The 20,328-nt window shown below is 46.2% G+C and overlaps 1 protein-coding gene across 5 annotated transcripts in view; it reads left to right on the top strand.

The window, feature by feature from the left end:
* The window catches only part of LOC124181124 (nuclear hormone receptor E75), a 146,442-nt gene that overhangs the window by 111,014 nt on the left and 15,100 nt on the right, over window positions 1-20,328 (top strand). For 4 of the 5 annotated variants that reach the window (XM_046567369.1, XM_046567371.1, XM_046567367.1 and 1 more), the window contains exon 2: window positions 14,977-15,065. In XM_046567369.1, the coding sequence (XP_046423325.1) occupies window positions 14,977-15,065 (89 nt within the window). Of the gene's footprint in view, window positions 1-13,413; window positions 14,422-14,976; window positions 15,066-20,328 lie in introns of those variants that run through there. The other variant, XM_046567366.1, reaches the window with a different exon arrangement.

Raw genomic sequence — 20,328 nt, 5'->3', positions numbered from 1 at the left:
TCCCCGGGTTATGCACGCACGCGTGTATTTATCAAACGTCAAGGTCGAGGAAGAAGAGGTCGTCGAACCGACACGATTAACGCGATATCTAATCGCGAGTGCCGAATATTGTACTTGGTTGGGTAAGGTTCGGCTGTTTGTTAAAAACCGCGATCACTGTCGATCCTTAGTGGTGGGCAGGATCGCGTGACGACGGACGGAATTGAATTGAGAATGCGGGTGGTGTCATGTTGAATTTTTCAGGACCTCCAGGAATTTGTATTCGAGGTTACCGGCGGAATAAATCTTACCGTCACGCTGTGATATCGAAAAGAAATTTAATCACCAAGGTACCCCGAACGACTCGAACCACTTTCGTTCTCAGCCCCTCGAGTATCGGTGAGGGTAAAGTGCGAGCGGGTCCGGATGCGCAGGGGTGGGTTCCGTATCGTCGTATCGATATCTTTCGAAACTTGCCGAAGTTATCCGCGCTACTTAATTCCTTCGGTCCGTGAGTTCTAGAATGATCCTACTACTCGTCCAGGGGGTGGGACGGTACCGTTGCGCCGAGGTGTGTACAGCTGAACCGTTCGCTCGACGTTGGATTCTTCTTCCTTATTTTTGACGAATCGTGCGAGAGTCTCTCTCTCTCTCTCTCTCTCTCTTCGACAACGACGCGGCGTCTAGTTATAGCCGTCGTTTTACTCCAGTGGTACCTTTACGATCGTACGTTGTAAAACTAGCGCTAAACGCGTGAACAGTCATCTCTTACGCACGCCACGCTCGCTGCGTCGTCGTCGTAGGAAACGCGGGTCATCGGCCGGACTAACCCAACAGCTAACGCAACCGTACGCTATACGTGTTACGGTGTGTAACCGGTCGCCTTGGATCTTCCGTCTTACGGGTATGTCGCATGGTGTAAAACGATAGTAAACTCGCCTTCCCAGGTATGAACCATATTACCGTAACAGTATACGACACGTACGTTACGTACCTGCGACTAATAACGCATATCGGCGCTGTCGCACTTGTCGTCGATTCCACGGGATGTGACGAAACGCGCGTCGCGGATAATTTCGTTGCACCTACCTACGTACGCGTATATGCGTACGTGTGCGATTCCTCGAGTTTGGAGCATACCTACGCACACGCACGGACACCGTGTGCACGAATCCTTTTATACGGAGAAGGTGAGGGACGAGACGGGTCGACGAACTCGTATTTAAACACCGATCCGACACCCCGGTATTCCGTAATAACGAAGAAATCTCCTAATTGTACCGGTTATCCGGTCACTAAACCTCGATCTTAATTCGCGACTACGCGACTACGATCCGTGAGACTCTTCGTTACTACGACTCGTTAACCGCGAGACCGGCATTAATCGACAATCGACACGCGGCGATGGCGGCTGCCGGGCCCTTCGATTCGTATAATATTATCGGCGTTCGTCAAAACCTCCGCGACCTCCGGCATCGGGTATTATAATTCCGTACCGCGGTCAAAGGGGAGTCGTTGACCTGAAACGGGGCAATTTTTTCATCGTGTTACGCGGCGTAGTTGAGCAGCTTTTTTACATTTTATTATAATTTTTTATCTCCTCCTTCTCATTCTTATTATCGTTATTTTTTTTTTGTTTTTTATGATTTGATTTATTTTTCTTGTTTCGGTTTTTAAAACTTTTTTTTCGCGGTTATCCGCTAGCCGTTAACAAACTTATAAGGTGGTACCGCGTTCGAATTTACATTTTCCGCAACTGTTCATTGACCAAAAGATTTGTCATCGCGCTCCTCGCCCATTTATCCCCAATATCTCCGTCGCTTGACGTAATTAATTTAATTTTTTTCGTTCTTAACTTTTCTTCCTTTTTTCTTCTTCTAAAGTCGACAAGTACGCACGATTTACGTTGTTCTAAAACGCAGCTACGCATATATATATATATATGTGTGTGTAAAAAATGTAACGCGGTGCAGCCGGTGTAGCGACCGGTTGTTGGGCAAAGGTTGGAAGGAATGCCTTTCGTGACGTAGTTTCCGGAGCGTGTAATTACGGGGTCAAAACGCGAGTGCAGATCACGAGACCTGCAGCGAGAGCGTATTATATATAAGGTATACAAGGTATACAAGTAACAAGGTACAAGTAGCGAAGCAAAGTCTGCCGGCAGAGGTAAGCAATGCGGAAAGTTCTGGTATCCGTATGTAAGAAACGGCGATGACGATCGCGTCGAGATCGGAGGAATTCGAGAACATATGCAGCGGACGGTGAGTAAATCACTCTCCGCGGGAACGAAAGAAAGGAAACGGCGGGTAAAGCTTCGCAGAGAGTCGGACAAGGAGGATCGGATAATAAGAGGACGAGGAGTAGGAAGAATAAGAAGAAGAAGTAGGTGGCGATCGAATCGGAACACCGAGTTTGCCGATGACGTTGCTTCGGGGGGAACGAGAGGAAGCGTGCGAAGAGTTCAAGGACTGCAGCAATGGCAGCCATCGCCGTTGCGATCGCGATGCGCACGCCTACGAGAAGTAGCGTTTCGATGATCCTTCGGGGAGGGAGTGTAGGAAGAGGAAGAGGAAGACGAAGACGAAGAGGGTATGTGTAACGAGCGGAATGGATCGAGGCTTATCGCGCGTCTTTCCGACGTACAAGTTAAACGTAACGAGGAATATACGTCAAGGGCGCTTCGATCCGCTCGCGGAAATTTATACGAGCATCTCGCTACGTGCGCGGGTTACGGACGAGGGCGTTGCACCGGAGAGGGACGCAGACCCTTACCTTGTACCTGTCAACCTACCCTTACGCTTGGCGCTCCTTATTATTTTAGGTACAGACGCCATCGCCGAGGCGCGAGAGTTTCTCTTTCCACGCCGCGGAAACTCGGCAACAGCAGCAACAGCAGCAACAGCAGCGTCCAGTGACCCGCCCTACCGTTAGGACGGCCCCGAAGATGCGTGCTTCCCCTCCTCCCTCATCCCGATGCCCACGGACTTGTTCCTTCGCGAACCAAGGACTGCTCCTAGCGTTCTATGCGTAACACTCTCCGACAACCGTGCACGCTTCGCTTCGCTAGTTCCCAATTTTTCCCGCCCCCCTTTCCCTCTCGACGACTTTTCATTTTCAACCCCGTACGAAACCTATTCGATTTTACTTACACCGCGTGTCGTCGGAATCAACGTCCATTTTCTCGCTGTTCACGATCCCGGTGGGCGTTGCGTCTACGCGTGTTACATAATATACGTGATATCCGAGGTAGTAAGTATATCGCTACGCCGATGCGTACGGCTCTGTATTATGTAGAGTATGATTCTGGAGCAACGGGTTGAGTGGAGCAGTTCAAGATCGCGGTACTGCGGATAATGTGGGGTAAAACAATATCGCGTTTGTTTTGTACGGTATCGAGTCTACGGCGTTGCGGTGGCTGATATCAGGTTATATAATATTTTAGATCAATCGACTGCAACTGCAACGGAAGAAATTTTTGCATAAAGTATTGTTCCGGGTTCAGACGCGGTTATGCGGTATCTGCCTTTGTACTACGGGTTTGACACTTCTCGAACTAATCCAATTACCGGAACGGTTGTTATGCGTATATCTGTATATGTATGTATACGTCGTAAATTTGGCCTTAACGAAACCCTACCCCATCCCTCAGGGGGCTTGAACAAGCTTGGTGCGGTTACTGGCGCGTATGTATTTCGTTAATAGACGTACAGTGCAGCGGCAAGGACGGGGGGCTGGCATAATCCGGGTCCTGGGAAAACCGAATAATGGAATTTCGATTTTAGCCAAGGGCTTTGCACTACGGGAAAATATTTATTACGAGTCGTAAATTACTTCACAATATTTAGAAATGTCTGAGAAGTCATTCTTACCAGTAGGATTATACATACGGTAAAACCACAACCGTCCGACCCTGTTGCAACCATTGTGTATACCTTTGCAAGCCTAATCTTCGTTAAGCTCTGTACAATTACCTGTAGTGCAAATTATCATAGTGACCTGATTTCGTGCTGTGATTTATGGACACATGTATTACTGCAACAAAAAGCTTGGAACAACGATTCCGATACGGGAGTATTTTCCGAACCTGTTTTATGGTAAACTTCTCTAGCAACTGCAACTCTGTACATTAATTTCAACGCGGTATATAAAAAGAATTTATACTTTGCGGTGAGAGAAATTAAATTTAGAAAAACAGAGAAGAGAGAGAGAGAGAGAGAAAGAAAAGGAAACGAAAATAACGCGTCAAATCAAGTTCCTTGTTATTCTTCATTTTACTGTAATTATTATTATTGTTGTACGTTTTGTTTTTTTTGTTTTTTCTTCTTTCATTTTTACGCCCACGCGATCGGGATGCAGGTGGTGGGTACGTTTACCTATACGTACTAGAATGGAACGGTACGAGGTTCGCGACTCGATTATGCCCCTCGTGATCCTCGTTGGTTGCACGTACAATAATGCAACGGCGTGTGTGTGTGTGCGCGTGTCGGTACAAACGTACGTCAGGACTCGAAGTTGTGCAAAAGTCGGGTGAGCTTCGAGCCGGTTGATCGAGGTCGACGACCGCGTGGAGCGCATTATGCGATCGGTGAGGGCTGCTTCCCCCCCCCCCCCCCCCACCCTCCCTCCATTCTTTTGCAATCCGCGAACCTTTTTCTGCAACTCGTTGCAGCGCGCAGCGGTTGCACTTGAGCCTCGCACTCCCACGTACAACCTATACGTGTAACCATTTTACGCGCGTGCATTCGCGAGTCCCGTAAACTTCCCGGAATCGGACGACGACGCACCCACGCCGCCTGCGAGGAAGGTATGAAATCCCAGGTCGATATCACAGATTTTTATCTCTATCGCGGTATGTTTGCACGGTGGACTGAAATACCGAACGATAAGGATTTTTTTTTTTTTTTTTCCAAAGGGTGGAACCACGATCCGAAGTAAGCCGTGTCATCCAGTGATTTCACCCAGTTGAAGCGTCCAATGGCAACGGATAAAACAAAAATTCGTGTCGCTTGGATTTTACGATAGTCCACTATAACGTATTACAATAGAAATGAAATGGGATGTATCTACCTGGGAGTAGACGATACCTTTCTTGTTAGTTGTAAAATATTATTTGCTTTTGTCGCGCGGGGAAAAAATTAGGTCGTATTTCGTACAGCGGCAGGTATGGAATTCGAAATAATCATGCATTTGGGGAAAAGAAAATTACCGTACGGCATATTTATCGCAGTCGTCTGTGTAACCTCTGTTTAAATACGGACTGTAAATCAAACCCGGTTGTTCTAAAACCGGGTACCGTTAAACTCGATTCGACTCGACGTCCCGTTTACAATTAGCCTTTATCCCTCAACCTCAACCCTTTTCTGGGTTCCTCGTTCTTATCGACTCCACCCCCTGTCTACCCTTGCACAACTTGACCGTTATTCACGACCGCCTCACCGCAACTTAACGACAGACGTATTGTTTAACGATTAAGTCCCGAACGTGAGTCGGCGTCTCCACTTCTACAGGTTGTCCGAAAGGACTCGTAAGAACCGCGTTAACAGCCTGTCTTGAATCCCGTGCATGCGCTTGACAAGATTTTTCTGAATTAGGTACTTTACTGCTGTGACTGTTTTCTCGGATTATCCATATAACGGTTTACAAAAACCATCCCCAGAATTCCAAGAAATTATTTGCAGACCTTGCAGAGACTGTTATTACGGTCCGTCAGTTTCTCCGGCCTGGGTATAATACCTTGTGTATTATTTATATTGAAAACCTGAAAATTGCGATTCGCCTACGTTAAGGTTGAAAATTTAGGCTACGTCGTGACAGGAATATTTTTCCAACAACAATCGTTGGTGATGGTAGAATTTCGTGACCGTCTCGTACGGACGATAGATAAGTTATTGCAAAATATCTATTTCTTCGTCGGGCACGTGTTGCGGCTTGTATAAAATCCGTTTACCCATGAAGATGTATATATATATATATATACACTTATCTCGATCGGGCTCGCAGCATCGATCGAGAGGCAAAGAGGCAGGGAGGGGCAGCAACATAATCTCGTGATCGGATGAGCGGCGTGTGTAGCAGGAAGAGACTGCAACTGTACTCGAGTGGGCACGTCGCAATATATCGGGAGGAGGCCACCAGGGGAAAAGGCAAGGAGGCAAAGAGGGAAAGAGGGAAAGAGGCAAGGAGGCAAGGAGGCAAGGAGGCAAGGAGGCAAGGAGGTGAACGCGCTCTTGATCGCGACCTCCTTGCAGCCGTGGAAGTCGGTGACCGCGAGCCGTGTGATGTTGTACGTGTATAGGTGCGTGGACCACGAGGGAAATTACTTTTTCCACTTTTCATTTTTTACCTTCGACTCTCCGCGTGCCATTCGCCTTTTACGCCTGCCCGCGATTAACGATTGCCGGCTTGTCAAATCGTTCGCATGTCGTAACGCACGAATTATTTAATAAATCAAATCGAATCAGAGTGAGATTCGCGCGTTACGATTACGATTTACTTTCTTTTCCAGTTATCCTCGTGCGATGACTTGATCGTTGAATAATCACAACGATGAAAAATCGTATTCTATGAATCCGTTATTATTTTTGTTTCGATAGATACGTTTCGCGAACGAAAAGTTTTTCCTTTTTCGCATATACGTACGAGTAAGAGGTAAGGAAAAATTTTGAAAAAAAATCACCGTACGACCCGCAAGTTCAGTGACATCAACCCGACTTATCCCGCCAACTGACTGACTGACTGTCAGTCATGCCTATATGTACACGCATGTGCACGTGACGATGCGTACGCACCGTTATACGCAATGCGCGTATTTGTACTACAGAGAGGCACCCACGTCTCTGTTGGGAAGTTCGTTTCGTGTCTTAACTGGACTGTAATTATAAACACGCGTACGTAAGTATCGTACATACGTACATGATAATTACTGCGTAGAGAGGTCATTAATTCTATACGCGAACGAGAAAGAGATTTGAGACAATTATTTTCGGTCATCGCAGTTGTTTTTTTTTTTTTTTTGTTTTTTTCAATACTTGACGAATTTTCGTTTGTCATTAGACTTTTCGTCTCTTTGACGACGGAAAATCATTACAATTAATAATTTGTAACTCATACATGCTTGTCGTACGCGAATTAATCGTGATATTTATACGTGTATATAATTATTGAGAAAATGCATTAGATCGGATAATTTAGCTGTTGGTTTTTAAATGTAAGAAAGATTGATAAATAAAAAAAAAAAAAAAAGAAAAACTCGAGAGGCTGATACTCCGGTTACCTAGTCGCCAATTGGCACCAGGAAGCTGCCAACTGATGGCCAACAGTCCACGGCTGTCGCGTTCGCGGGTCGCCGACCGGTCGACCAGTGCCAAGGACTCGCGAGGATTTACTCGCCGCCTCTCTCTCTCTCTCTCTTTCCCTCTCCCTCTCCCTCCCCCTTTTCCCCCTCCCCCCTCTTCCCCTCCTTCCCGTTCTTCCGCAAACGCCAAACGCGTACCGCTCCCTCGGTTCTTCCTATACGTGAGGAAATATCAAATATCACAATACGATCGAAATTTTTATATTCTTTGCAACACCCATTGAACGTTTCTTCTCGTCGACAGGCTTGTGCCGCGGGTACTTTGATACGCGATTGATTCGTTTTGCAGTTTTATAGGCAGGCAGGTGTATAATTTTATGAAACGACGACGCACTTGTTGATATATCATTCTCGAATCTCTTGAACATATAAATTTGTTTAAAATCTGCGAGCGTATAACGCAGGTATCCGTAAAGTAATCTCTTATACGTACACTAGAATCGCACGACTTTTGTTACGTACACGTATACTTAATGCAGGTTATGGAGTGTAAATTATATCTACAGTGGGTAGGGGGGGAAAACGTCTTACTTTTGTCGCACTGCAGCGATGTATGCTACACGGTGTATATTATACCTGTCTACCTCTGTATTACGCGTATAATACGTGTAGGATGTGTGATTTTTTGGTAAAAGTTCAGTGAACTCGTACAGCGGCTACTGTGATTTGAGAAACGCGTACAGAAGATATGAGGCTGTGTAACAAAGTTTTGCATTAATTTAAATGAAATTATATGTTTACCTACCGCGCGTTTACAGATGTATATAGATATATGTATATGTATATATATGTATACACACATACATATGCAATATAATAATTTAAAAATTACGAATTAACCGACATATATGTACAATTTGAGACGACGTCGCGCTATGGAGGACATTCAGCATTATGTATTACAAGTGTTATAAATCGTTTCGTTTTAACGTATCGCGAATTGACCGTAAATTGATTGCCTTAAATAGTGTATACATTTTTACCCGTACGATATTCAAATTCAAATTCACTTTTTTCTCCATCACGTGTATACATACATATATATATATATATATGTGCATATTATGTGTATAATATAGGTAATATACATGACAGTAGCGTAAATGGAAATACAGTTATATCCGTGATGACGAAGCGATTATCATTCTAAAATAGCGGAGCAAATGAATTCTTTCCTTTTTCTCCGTACCGCCTTTCAAGACTTGGAAAAATAAGAAGCGGGGAAAAAAAAACAGGCAACAAAATGTCTCAAAATCCCTTCGACCGTGTCTTAATCAATATGTTCCTTAAATCGTTGCTATATCGTATCTAGGTACTTGCGACTGGATGGATTCTTAAGGTCCTGCTCGTCACACATGTGTATACATATCATAGCATATGCTGCATGCAATCCACCATAATACGTATACCTCTACGCATGTCGGTACGCCGCATGGAGTTCGTTCACCGTTGACGCACGGAATTTCAATAGAATCGGGTCCGCGGTTATACATATTATATATATATATATACACATATATGTGTGTATGTATATATATGTATCCATAGTCAGAGCAGATCTTTCCCTGAGATTTAGAAGGCTGAAAAATTCGTTGAAATCGTTCGGTGTGTTACACACACTCGCATACACACACACACGTACGGTGTACCTGTGCGTGTACAAAGAGATGAAGAAACGGTTGAATAGCCTTGTAGGAATTTGGTCTGAGGAGTTGTGCGCTAGCACCTGGTTGCAAGTAGATATGTATATTAGTGATAAAAATTACCACCGTTCGTAAAATGTATATATATATGTGTGTGTGCGTGTGTATGATCACGTCACTGCACGATGAATTTTTTCGCCGAGATGTATTACCGATCGTTGATCCTTGTTCTGAATTTCTTGAAAGAATACGCTTTATAACGTGGCGTGGGAATTTTTCTTTCAAACGAATATACGTAATGTAGGAATAAATAAATGAAAAGAGAAGAGGAGAATGATAATAAATAAATAGGCAAGTGGATTACGAAGTCGGCTCTGGCTATTTCCGTGCGGGTTTATCGTCCTCAAAGAGCCGATGGTGCTTGTACGCAAGCACATAACCCGCGTGTGTGTGTGTGTTTGTTTGCGTGTGCGTGTAGGTACACGTAACAATTCGTATGTATGTAATACGGGGCGAAACGGAGTTTGGCTTCATTATTCCACTCCAATTCACCAGGTTTGTCGAACTCGCTTGCTGAGCAAGCTTCGCGGAGTCATTGCCACAGCTTTAGGCTGGATTTAAAGGAACGTGTGTGAGTGAAGCAGGAGTGAAGAGTAGGCACATGTGCGCATCACGCGGAGGTGTTTATAATATAATGTCCGCTGTACTATGTAACCGGTACAAGTATGCGTGTGTGGTGGTCGTTTACATGGACGAGTAACACTTGCGAATTCATCAAAACTTGTTGTTGCGTAGTTTCCGTTGTTCTTCAGAGGCCGTAACTGCGACTTGGTCAACAATCTGTTGCAAATAATACAAGTATTTACACGGTATTAGAATACCGTGTCGCCGTTTGTGTTGTTTCGTGCTGCACAACGCGGCGAGTTGATGTGGGAAATTTTTTTTCTTCATACTCAATACTCGCGGCATTCGTCTATGAGGAAAATTTTTCAGAAACCACGACCGTCCTCGTTAGTATAAAACGCTTATAGGATTCATCTCGTCGAAAAATAATTAATGATCGTTATTTCGGCGTGGAGTCATTTTATTTAAACAGCGTTTGCACGTATCTTCGGACATTTGGTGCCATGATCAATTCTTGCATATGCAAATCGATTCGTCATTATTTCCTCCAATCTCGAGTTTTTAACGTTCCGAGTTACAGCCGCGTAACTGGCATCGATTTTGTCGTTCATTTATCTTAAACATTTGTAAGGTTAATTTCAGTGTCAGTGTCGGGTGTTGTACTTGTTTTCAATAACAAACAAACAGAGTCGTAGGTTAAACAGGGAAAAGTTCCGCACGTGTAAGGTAGTTATGTATATAAGTTTACGGCATAAAAAGATGGTGAAAAACATCGACGCACGTCCCTGAACAGGCGTATTTCTGTATTAAAATTTGCTCGCGGTACGTCGACGACGTCAGCTACGATTTAAATACATAATAATGTAGTATATATGTATGCTGTCACACGTACACGTATATATATTTATATTTATATATATATATATATGTATGGGTGTCGCTCGCGTATCTGTTACGTATAAAATCCGACCTCGTTCGGGTCTTTGCTCGATCTCAAGGGAACTGTTAACCTTTACGAGCGAAGGTGGGAGGAAGGTTATACGAATTAGGAGGACGATACGTACGCCGTGAGGATATCGGCTGGTACCGTGCAAGTCAGGGTCACAGAGGAACGAAAATTAAAGCCCGTTCATCCGTCGTCCGGAAAAGCAAAGAAAGGGGGGAACGCAAGGGGGGCCCTCGTAAAATTACCGGAAACGTGTATAAATTACGTATACGATAATGGGGCCCGTTGACTCCGAAACGAGGAACGGACCCAATGGCGAAAGTTTTTCTACTCGCGGCCTGGTTTATGGTTATGTCTTTATGGACCGGCGCAGCTGTCCGATCGCGCTTTTCCTTGTGCATTTCCTTTCCGATTTTATTGACAACCGGACAGCTAGGCGCGGACCGGAAAGGGTTGATGGAAGGGTTCGGGCTCTGTTTGTACGAAGCTACTCGGCTCGGCCCACCGATTCCATTTACAAGGGGCACATTCGTGCGTATACCCTGCACCGATGATGGGCACAATATCGTGTTTCCGAAAAAATTTCAAAAGTGCACTACGCAAGGGTTTCACGGGTACATTGGTTTGTGTGTGTGTGTGTGTGGTTTTTTTTTTTTTTTTCTTTTTTTTTATCCCTCTTACGCTGCGAGGGGAAACCGACAACCTCGAAACCTGGGATCTCCGAAGATCATTTCGCGACCCTGAACCGATCCAACTTCCGGCCCTCGATCCGCGTGTTTTCCGAAAAGGGTGCAGGCGCTTGCTTTTTCTCTTTTTTTTTCATTTTTTTATACGAGCTTACACAAGCCCGCATCTTTTCTTTCCTCTTCTTCTTTGTCTCTTGGTAATATCTTTCGCTCGCTTGTAACAACAAGAATAATAATAATAACGACAATAATTCTGTACCGCTAAAAATTTCGCGACTTCGAATATACGAGTCCCGCATAATACGGCGGGAGTTGCGAACGACCTTGATCTCAGTCGATGCCTTGATGGCGAGTGTCGGTAGCAGTTTCTCGTGCAAATATACGTCAAGCTTCAGCCTCGTCTCCTCGTTTCTTCTCCCTCTCTCTCTTCCTCTCTCTCTCTCTCTCTCGCTCTCCTTCTCATCCTCCGGCTTGCTCTTTTCATCTCCTCTATGATAAAACCGATCACGACGAATACCTGGTCGTCGGGAGGAGAGGTCGATTGTTGTACCTGTCGACGTTGTAACTGTGCGTGTTTAGTCTTTATATTATTCTCTGTATCGAGTCGACGTCGCCTTCTTGCAGACGGGAAGAAATATCGTTCGCACGTTGATCGATGGAGCTATCGATAGATCGTTTCGTGACGGAATTTCAGATAAAAAGATCGAACACGGTACAGCGCGATGTTAAGTCTGCTGTACGAATTTCAACGATCGTCGTGTATAATTATTTCCTTCTTCGATCGGTAATAAACATCCGATCGACACTAGACGGAAAATTTTTGTTTTAACACGCTTAATCGGATTACCAGATTCGCCGAAATCACACGCGTACCTATGTGTACAACACTCTGCACGGATTCCCCTTCTGCGAATTCAGTTACACCAATATACAATTTGCGAACAAAATCATCATCCAAGAGGAAATATATTATGGAACGTGATTGTAAATCTGTGCTCCGGTTTCGAGCAGCCGTTTTTGTAGCTGGTAATATCGTTACATGTATTATACAGGCATACGTAGCTGTTCGCGAAACTGATTATCCGCGATTAAAATCGGGGGGGGGGGGGAGAGGGGCCAGGCGCCACCGGCACCGTGCGTGAGAGCCTTTCGGTCGCGGTTGGACCCCGAGTGAAAGGGACCACACGGGGCTGAAGAGGGAAGAAAGAGAGTGAAATGGAAAAAGTATCTGCCGCTGATGGGGGGGGGGGGGGGGGTATGAGGAGGAGGAGGAGGAGGGAGAGGAGGCGAAACGCCACGCCGGTAGATTTTCCGAGGAGCTCGCAACGTTAGGAGGAGAGGACCTGGTTGGTAGGTGCGAGGGAGTCACCGTTGCGGGAAAGTCATCGGGCGTGCGCAGAGTTTGCTCTGCGGGTGTTGATTGAGCCTAGGCAAGCGAGTTGCGTTAGCTAAGCTTTATTATTCGGTCGGTAAGGTAGGGAGGGGCGGGAGGCGGCTAAGTTAGTCACAAGAGACGACGGAGGAGTGGGAGAGAGCGAGCGAGAGCGAGAGGGAGGCGGGGGCCCCCGACGTGTTCGTCAAGGCACGCGTGAGCGCGAGAGAGGGAAGTAGAAAAAGAGAGAGAGAGAGTGAGAGAGAGCGAGCGAGATAAAGAGAACGGGCAGGCGAGGAGGGGAGGGAAGCGAGAGAGGAGGAGATGGCCTTGGCCGATGCTGCGGGGTAATTCAGTCAAGGTTTCGGCCGATGAACTTCCTACGGTTGCGGAGGAAGGAGCCACCGTCTGAGTGGTGGGGGCGAATCACCGGCCAATCCGAGCGACGCTCGGCGAGTCTCGGGCCTCCCGATTGGTCCCCTCGCGATCGGCATTGTGCCGGGCCTCGCTAGGCAGGCTCGGTTGTCAGTGACCTCCAACATTGAAAATACCACCGTGAACCCGACACAGTGTCCTCCCTCCCTCCCTCCCTCCCAGCCCCTGAATGTGTGCGTTTCGTTCGTCGTCTTTCCTTCTTTCTCTCTCTCTCGCGCGATACTCGCTCACAGTCAGCCGCTGCCTACGTTCGTTCGTTCGTTCGTTCGTTGCTCGTTTGTGGAGACGGGCAACCGGCTGGCAGACAGTCGCACACCCTCCCCACCACCTTCAGAGCCGTTCGGTCTCTGGTAAGGGCTGCGGGCCCCGACGGCGGCTGGCCAGGTAACCAACAGTCGTCCGAACCAAACTCGCCTCAGACGAAGTCGAACCGCCCTCCAGCTCGCACTTACTTTCACTCTCTATCCGTCGAGTCGAGTTCTGGAAATCGTTTCGCGTTCACGGGTTTTCACGGTCTCAACGTTTTCGTTTACTAAGCGCGCACGTTAATTGATAATTAAAAAAAAAGATTTGTTCCCTGTGTTGATCTGTATATATATATACATCGAATCGGTTATCGAACACCTTGCGAGAAACTTGTTGTTTTGTGATAGTTTCAGTTGACGACGGGAACTCGTGATGATTATTGTTCGTTGGTACGTGTTGACGTCGGTTCCGATGTCGTACAGGTTTGAAAACTGAGAGAGGAGAAGGGAATTAAAAAAAAAAAAAAAAAAAGTTGTGAACAGTGTTGATACCCTGTTTTTGTTACTTCAAAGTGAGTTCCTTTACACGCAGTGTTTCCGTATCTTGCAGAAATTCTAAAAACTAATCGTCGTCTTCGTAATCAGGCATGGCAGCAGCTGCGGTTGGCCACTTGTTGAAAACCACCTGCAACGCGTTGTTCGCCGTATTATTGTCATAACGCAACGTCGATTAAAATTATATAATAATATCTGGATATTTATACTTGTATATATAAACATATATAAAATAGAGTTTGTGTTGGAACAACAACAACGACGACGACGACGAAAAAAGTGTTAGCATCGAATCGACGATACAAGTCAAGATGATACTGTCCCCGGACAGCAGTGTCCAGGGTATCATCGCGGTAGCTCCACCGGCACCTCCGCAGTCACCGATGTCCAGTCTCTCCGCGAATGTTCAGACCCACGCGGCTTCAGGCCCATCGGCAGCAGCATCCCGGCTAACACCGGCTCAGGCCACCCCCGTTTCGGGTAGCGTCAATCAGCGACCCGGCCACCACCACGCGTCGTCCCACATGCCGACGATGGACTCAACGGTGTCCTCGGCGAGGCCCGAACCCGAGCTCAATATAGGTAGGGAGGAAAAATCGCGGGGTTTGCTACGATAAGGTGATCGGTGATCGGTGATTGGTGATTTTTACCATGAGGGGCGGGGGGAGGGGATACAAGAATTTAGCCGAGTATCGCAACGAAAGGAGAATTCGACGAAACTCGGGCGCTTTCTTCGACTTACAACAACTCGGTGAAAATGGACCGAGGGGGGTTCGTGACGCCGGCTAGCTCTGGCAGTGAAAGCTGAAAGCAGAAACCGCTGCTTCTAGCCGCCGTTGCCGTTTTGCCGCGGTGTGTAACACAGCGAGGCGATGCTGTAACAGTCCACCGGGTGAAAGTGTTCGTTCCTCTTTCTCTCACGAGGATAGGAAGGGAAGCGCCTCCGAGACCTTTCTCCGCGGCTGACGCAGTCTGACGGCGATAACGTCGACACGAGATACCGCGAGGCGCGATTTGTTTACTTTCAGCTTTTAGTCGATCTTGCGTTTGTTATACACGTCTCGTTTACGATGGCCCTGCGTCGTCGTGACAACAAACGTGTTGCTTTATTAACGTTTTATTGATTTTGTGTTACAGAATTCGACGGCACCACCGTTCTCTGTCGGGTTTGCGGCGACAAGGCTTCCGGGTTTCATTATGGGGTCCATTCCTGCGAAGGATGCAAGGTAAGAGAGACAATTTACCGATTGCCGGACCAAAGAGAGGCGATCGGACAACCTCGAAATGGCAGGGATCAACACACCCTGGTGACATATCACAGTCATCGATTCTCGTAATTCCGTTTCTGTTTTTTTCCCTGCCATTTCGACGACGACGACGACGACGACGATGATACGAGGAAGACTCGGAAGCAGGTTCGATCAAAGATTTTGCGGATGTCGCGACGCGGAGGTGGGCGAGGTGTAATGAAACCGTTCAAGGTTGGCCGAAATGTTAGTGACCGGCGGGCCGCGGATCGCGAATTGGCCTTGGTCACGCGGAAGCGGGTTTCGCGCAATAAGCCTTGGCGTTGCTTGCTTTAAACCCAGCGGAGAAGCGTGCTTCTGTGTGCGAGCACCTCGTCCGAGAGTCGAGGCTGCCGGATACGATAGGCGGGAGGAGTTACAAAACGTTCGAAAATAATGATGATACCGGCAATCGTGTCGTATCTTCCACCACCACCACCACCGCCGTCGGCTCCTACTTCTACTCCTATCTCTGGATTATACCTACGTAGAATCGTAATCGAGGAACGCTGACGGAAATAGGAGAATTTTTTTAATACACGTCGTCACCGATTGTTCGCAGGTACGTACGTACGTCGTAACGCGCTGCGGACCCGCGAAGCTGACCAAACGATTCACGATCTGCTATTTCCATTCGGTCACGTTTTTGCAACGCGAATCTTACGTAAGAGAATATTCGCTGCATATACTCTGTATATGCATAAATATGCATGTTATGTACGTGCATATAATTCAGTCTGTTTCGCAAGACAATGTACGAAGACCAGACAGACACTGCGCGTAATACGATACTTGTCGTCCTATTTCTCGGTTATTATTTGCATTCTTATTCTATCCTCCCCCTCTTCTCTTATCCAGCTGTATTTATTATATTCCGCGTCGCTGAATCTTGCATCGTACGTATTATATACAAATTCGTACATTTTCGCTAGGTTGCGGTTTTTCTCGCGATCTCGCAGGAAGAAAATTCTTCCGTCGCTCAGGTATAACATCCGTTCAGGTATACGAACTAGACTCTAGTGCCGGGACCAAGGCGCGTCCTCGTTATACCAACATGTTTCGACCGAATTCTCGACGGAGAAATCTCCGAATCTCTCTTTCTTTTCAGCGAGAGATGAGAACGTGATCCTCAACATGCGGTAAACCGAGAGGTCGAGGTTATATTATATCCCGATCTCTGGGCAGGCTCGTTGAGCAGTGACGCGTGCTTAGAATTGACCGGAAGCGGTGGAACGCGAGGACGCCGGATGCGTCGAAACGCGGCTACCGGTGAAAGAGAATTTTTCTTTTCGCCAATTTTTTTTTTTTTCTTTTTTTTTCTTCCTCATTTTCTTGGTCTTTTTTTAAATATTTTTTCACTCTTTTTTTTCACCTAGTTATTCAAAATTCTAAAGTTGCGCTGTAGGTAATAAAAGATTGCGTAAAAAAAAACAATAACGAAACTCGCGAAGAACGGTCTTCTCGAAATGAAATATTTGTTATTACGTCGTTGCTGTTGTTATTATTGTTATTATTATCATAGACGGTATCCGGTGTTTTCAAACCGTGTATGAAATTTGGATGTTAAAGGACGCGTAGCATGGACTCACCGATGGAATTGGTTATGAGAATGTTTAAATGTTATTATCTCCTTGCGTAACGAGTGCCACTTGAACAAATTTCGAATCGGCAAACACCAGACCGAAATATAGGTACCTATCTATTCACCCGTGTGCGTGCAAACCACATGCCTACATCAATGATAATTTCGCGAATGTTATAACACGCTCGTATGCACGTATGTGCGTATGTATAAAGAGTTGAAGGCCAAAGTGTCAACGGCCCCGCGATCCTCGGTGTGAGGCAGGGCCACTGTCCGCCGAATCGCTTTAGGAAGTGGCAATTCCCCCACCCCCACCTCCAACCTTCGTCGCCACTTCTCCTCCTCCTCCTTCTCCTCTTCCTCCCACAACACCTCCACCTCCACCTCCACCCTATTTTCCCACCTCTCCGTCGTCTTTGGGTTGGCGGATTAGAGGCGTTATAGGTATGGTACCGATAGGCAGAGGTGTGCGCTCGTCTGTATACGTGGCCGGTTTGCCAGGTGGCAGCCTCTCGTACACACATCAATCGGTCGCTACCTTGCAATACCGAGGCCCTGGCATTCCGCGCAGAACCGTCGGAGCGGTCGGATCGTTCCTCGGATTCTATCGGCCGGAGTTTCACCGGGAAGTAAATCTCATGCCTTTCTTCGCGATTATGCAATTTTTTTTTTTTTTGCTTCTTTCACTTTCATTACGACGTTTGTCGGCCTACAGGTTATTGCAAAAACAAAGAAGTATACACATGCTGTGGTATATAGTTTTTTTTTTATACTTGTTTTTTTGGTTGTTCAAACATCTTTGAAAATATGTTCGGTATTGTTGTTAAAAATTTCATAAAATCTTTTATACCAACTATTTGTATTGGATTGAATTCGTGTATGCAGAATGCAACACGTAACGTGATCTGTACGCATTGAAGCGTATTGTAGAATGATCATTTTCATCGCCCGATGTTGTTTTCGTTGTATACAATGTAGTTGAAACAAATTCAACACCGGGTAAAATTCAACCTAACCAATGCAAAATGATTTCAGTAACGCGTAAACTTTGTCTGTTGCAATGGCGCGGTTTTTTTTTTTTTTTTTATCTCCGTAACGTTTGATACAGTTTATCGTCACGTTTCGAGATCGCGACGATGTGTAACTGCATTCACCTGTATTGTGTATACGTATGTACAATATAATACAAGTATGTTAAATATGCCGGAAAAAAATATCCCGCAAAGAAGATTGTCGTACAAGTATTTATCGTACGTACATACACGTTCGATAATACAATTAAAAGCATTAGGCGCATCACCTGTTCTCTTGATTGCATACACGTATGACCTACGATGATACGTATACGGGAGAGGTAACGCGTATACTCTCTACGGGCGACCATGAAGAGAAAGGGAAAGAAAGAAAGAGAGAAAGAGATGGCCGGACGGTAAAGGCGGGAATCGTGACTGCGTAAGGACGCCGACGTGGACTAGGTCAGTAACAACTGGCTGTCCGAAGAGAGGAAAAATAGAACAGAAAAAAAGGTGGTCGAGCGAGCTAGGATACGAACGCGCGTACGTCTCTACACACATACATGCCCAACTCACTCGGCCGGCAGGTAGATTCTACAAACGACTCTACATGCAGACGCAAACACTGTAACGCCGTAACACCGCGGAGGATACAATGTCACCTGCTTGGAACGCGGCGGCGCGATTTAAAGGGGGATAAGAGGGCATCGCCTGCAGCGCTTGGGAAAAACACCGCGTCGCCTTGGCTTATCCTGAAATACCATTGCACGCTCTTTCCACAACGTCATACGCATGTAATGGGTCTTCACCGATGACTCGTACACGCTACGCCCCTCTCGCGTTGTTATTTATTTTTTATTTTTTCTCTTTTTAATTTTCTCCCTTCCACTTTCAACAACCCTCGTATCTCTTCAATCTCTCGCACAGCGTAAAAATACGCGACAAGATTTTATCCTCATGGATTTAAGCAATTACTTACTCAACAATAAATCAGCATTTTTTTTATACCCGCGCCGTCGAATCTTTATGATGATATATATTTTTTTTCTATAATACGTTACGTACACGTTGCATACGTGCACAATATCTTAAGTATCCACTATTTTTTTGTTACTCTTAATTTTCCCGAGCACGCGCAGATCGCTCGTTGGAATACCCCGCGCGTTTTTCGCGATGAGAAATGGAACAGAACTGAGGAGGACAGGCACGGCAAGCGAGAGGGAAAAGAGGACGGATGGGTGCGTCAACCCCACCCTCGACACCCTTCGGGTCAACGAACCAGCTCGTGTACCAAGAGTGCCTTGTCCGGGGTGCGAAATCGGGATTACGTCAGAGCTACTCGCGGCGTTACGGTTTTCACGTTATGTCGTAACAACCGTCGGAATTCCGACGACGATCATCCGCATCGTCGACGAGATGCGTGCTGGTCCCAACTAATTTCGTTACGCACACTACGCGTCGTGTGACACGTACATATGCGTACACACACAAATGCTCTGTCGCTCTCATGCTGCAACGTATACATGTGTAATGTGTATAGGATGCTATTTTCGTTTCCACCGCTAGTTGCATAGATAAATGTAGGTGTGTGTGTGTGTGTGTGCGTGTGTAAAACCACGTCATTACAGAGCCAGAGGTGTAATAGGTCGTCGACCTATACTCACCGCGAACGGATAGCGGGTATACGTATCTACTTTGGTTTAGGAATCGGGTCGCGTCGCATCACTTGGGTTTATTATTGCGGTAGGTGCAGCAGCGCACGTCTCGATTATATATGTATATATATATATATATATATGTACATATGTACGTATGTACATGCCTAGGTAATACACGAGTTTCCGCCCTCTGACTGTGCGGTGTATAAAATAATCAAGGATCTTACGAGTCGACTGACTTGATCCTCTTTGTTGCCATCAAAGAAGAAGGAGAAGACGAATGAATGTATTTCCAATGAGAAGAGAAACGAGGAAGGGATTATCCCGCGTAATTGAATTGTACAGTATCTAATGAGAATGTATAAACTATGTTATACCCATAGATGTACGTTGTACGTGAAACTCGTATGTAATTAATCAAACCGGAATTAAATCAAGTTTCGTAAAATTTGGGACCGGGCATCGAAGGGTAAAAGTTATCTTTTCATCCTCTCCCTTGTCAATGAGAATTCTTGTATACCGCGGGACAAATTCATCATCGTGATACGCGACGATGTTCGGACAGACATTAGCGTAATTATCATCTCCGAAAACAGCGTATGAGGTATATCGAAATAGCCTAAATCCCTGCACAAACACACACGCTCGAGATGAAAATAACGACGCGCGAATCCTGACGTGATTTTATTTTATTTTATCCCCCCCACCCCTCCAGCTCGAGACACGCATACTCCTTTAACGCGTGTAACGTGCACGCTGCAGTCTTCCACGCTTCGCGCCCGGTTAATGCCCCCAAGAGCGACTGACTGATGCCGACGTCGACGCTGACGCCGATGCAGGGACTACCGTCCGTAAGCTTGCGAGGGCATACGCGTGCCTTACTCTGGTCACCGTTACACCGTTTCCCTCCCTCCCTCCCTCCCTCCCTCTCTCTCTTTCGATCTCTTCCT

Source organism: Neodiprion fabricii, chromosome 4, assembly GCF_021155785.1.
Source record: "Neodiprion fabricii isolate iyNeoFabr1 chromosome 4, iyNeoFabr1.1, whole genome shotgun sequence".
Taxonomy (NCBI): domain Eukaryota; kingdom Metazoa; phylum Arthropoda; class Insecta; order Hymenoptera; family Diprionidae; genus Neodiprion; species Neodiprion fabricii.
Note: the sequence above shows the minus strand (reverse complement) of the source record. Positions and strands in the feature narration are given on the sequence as shown.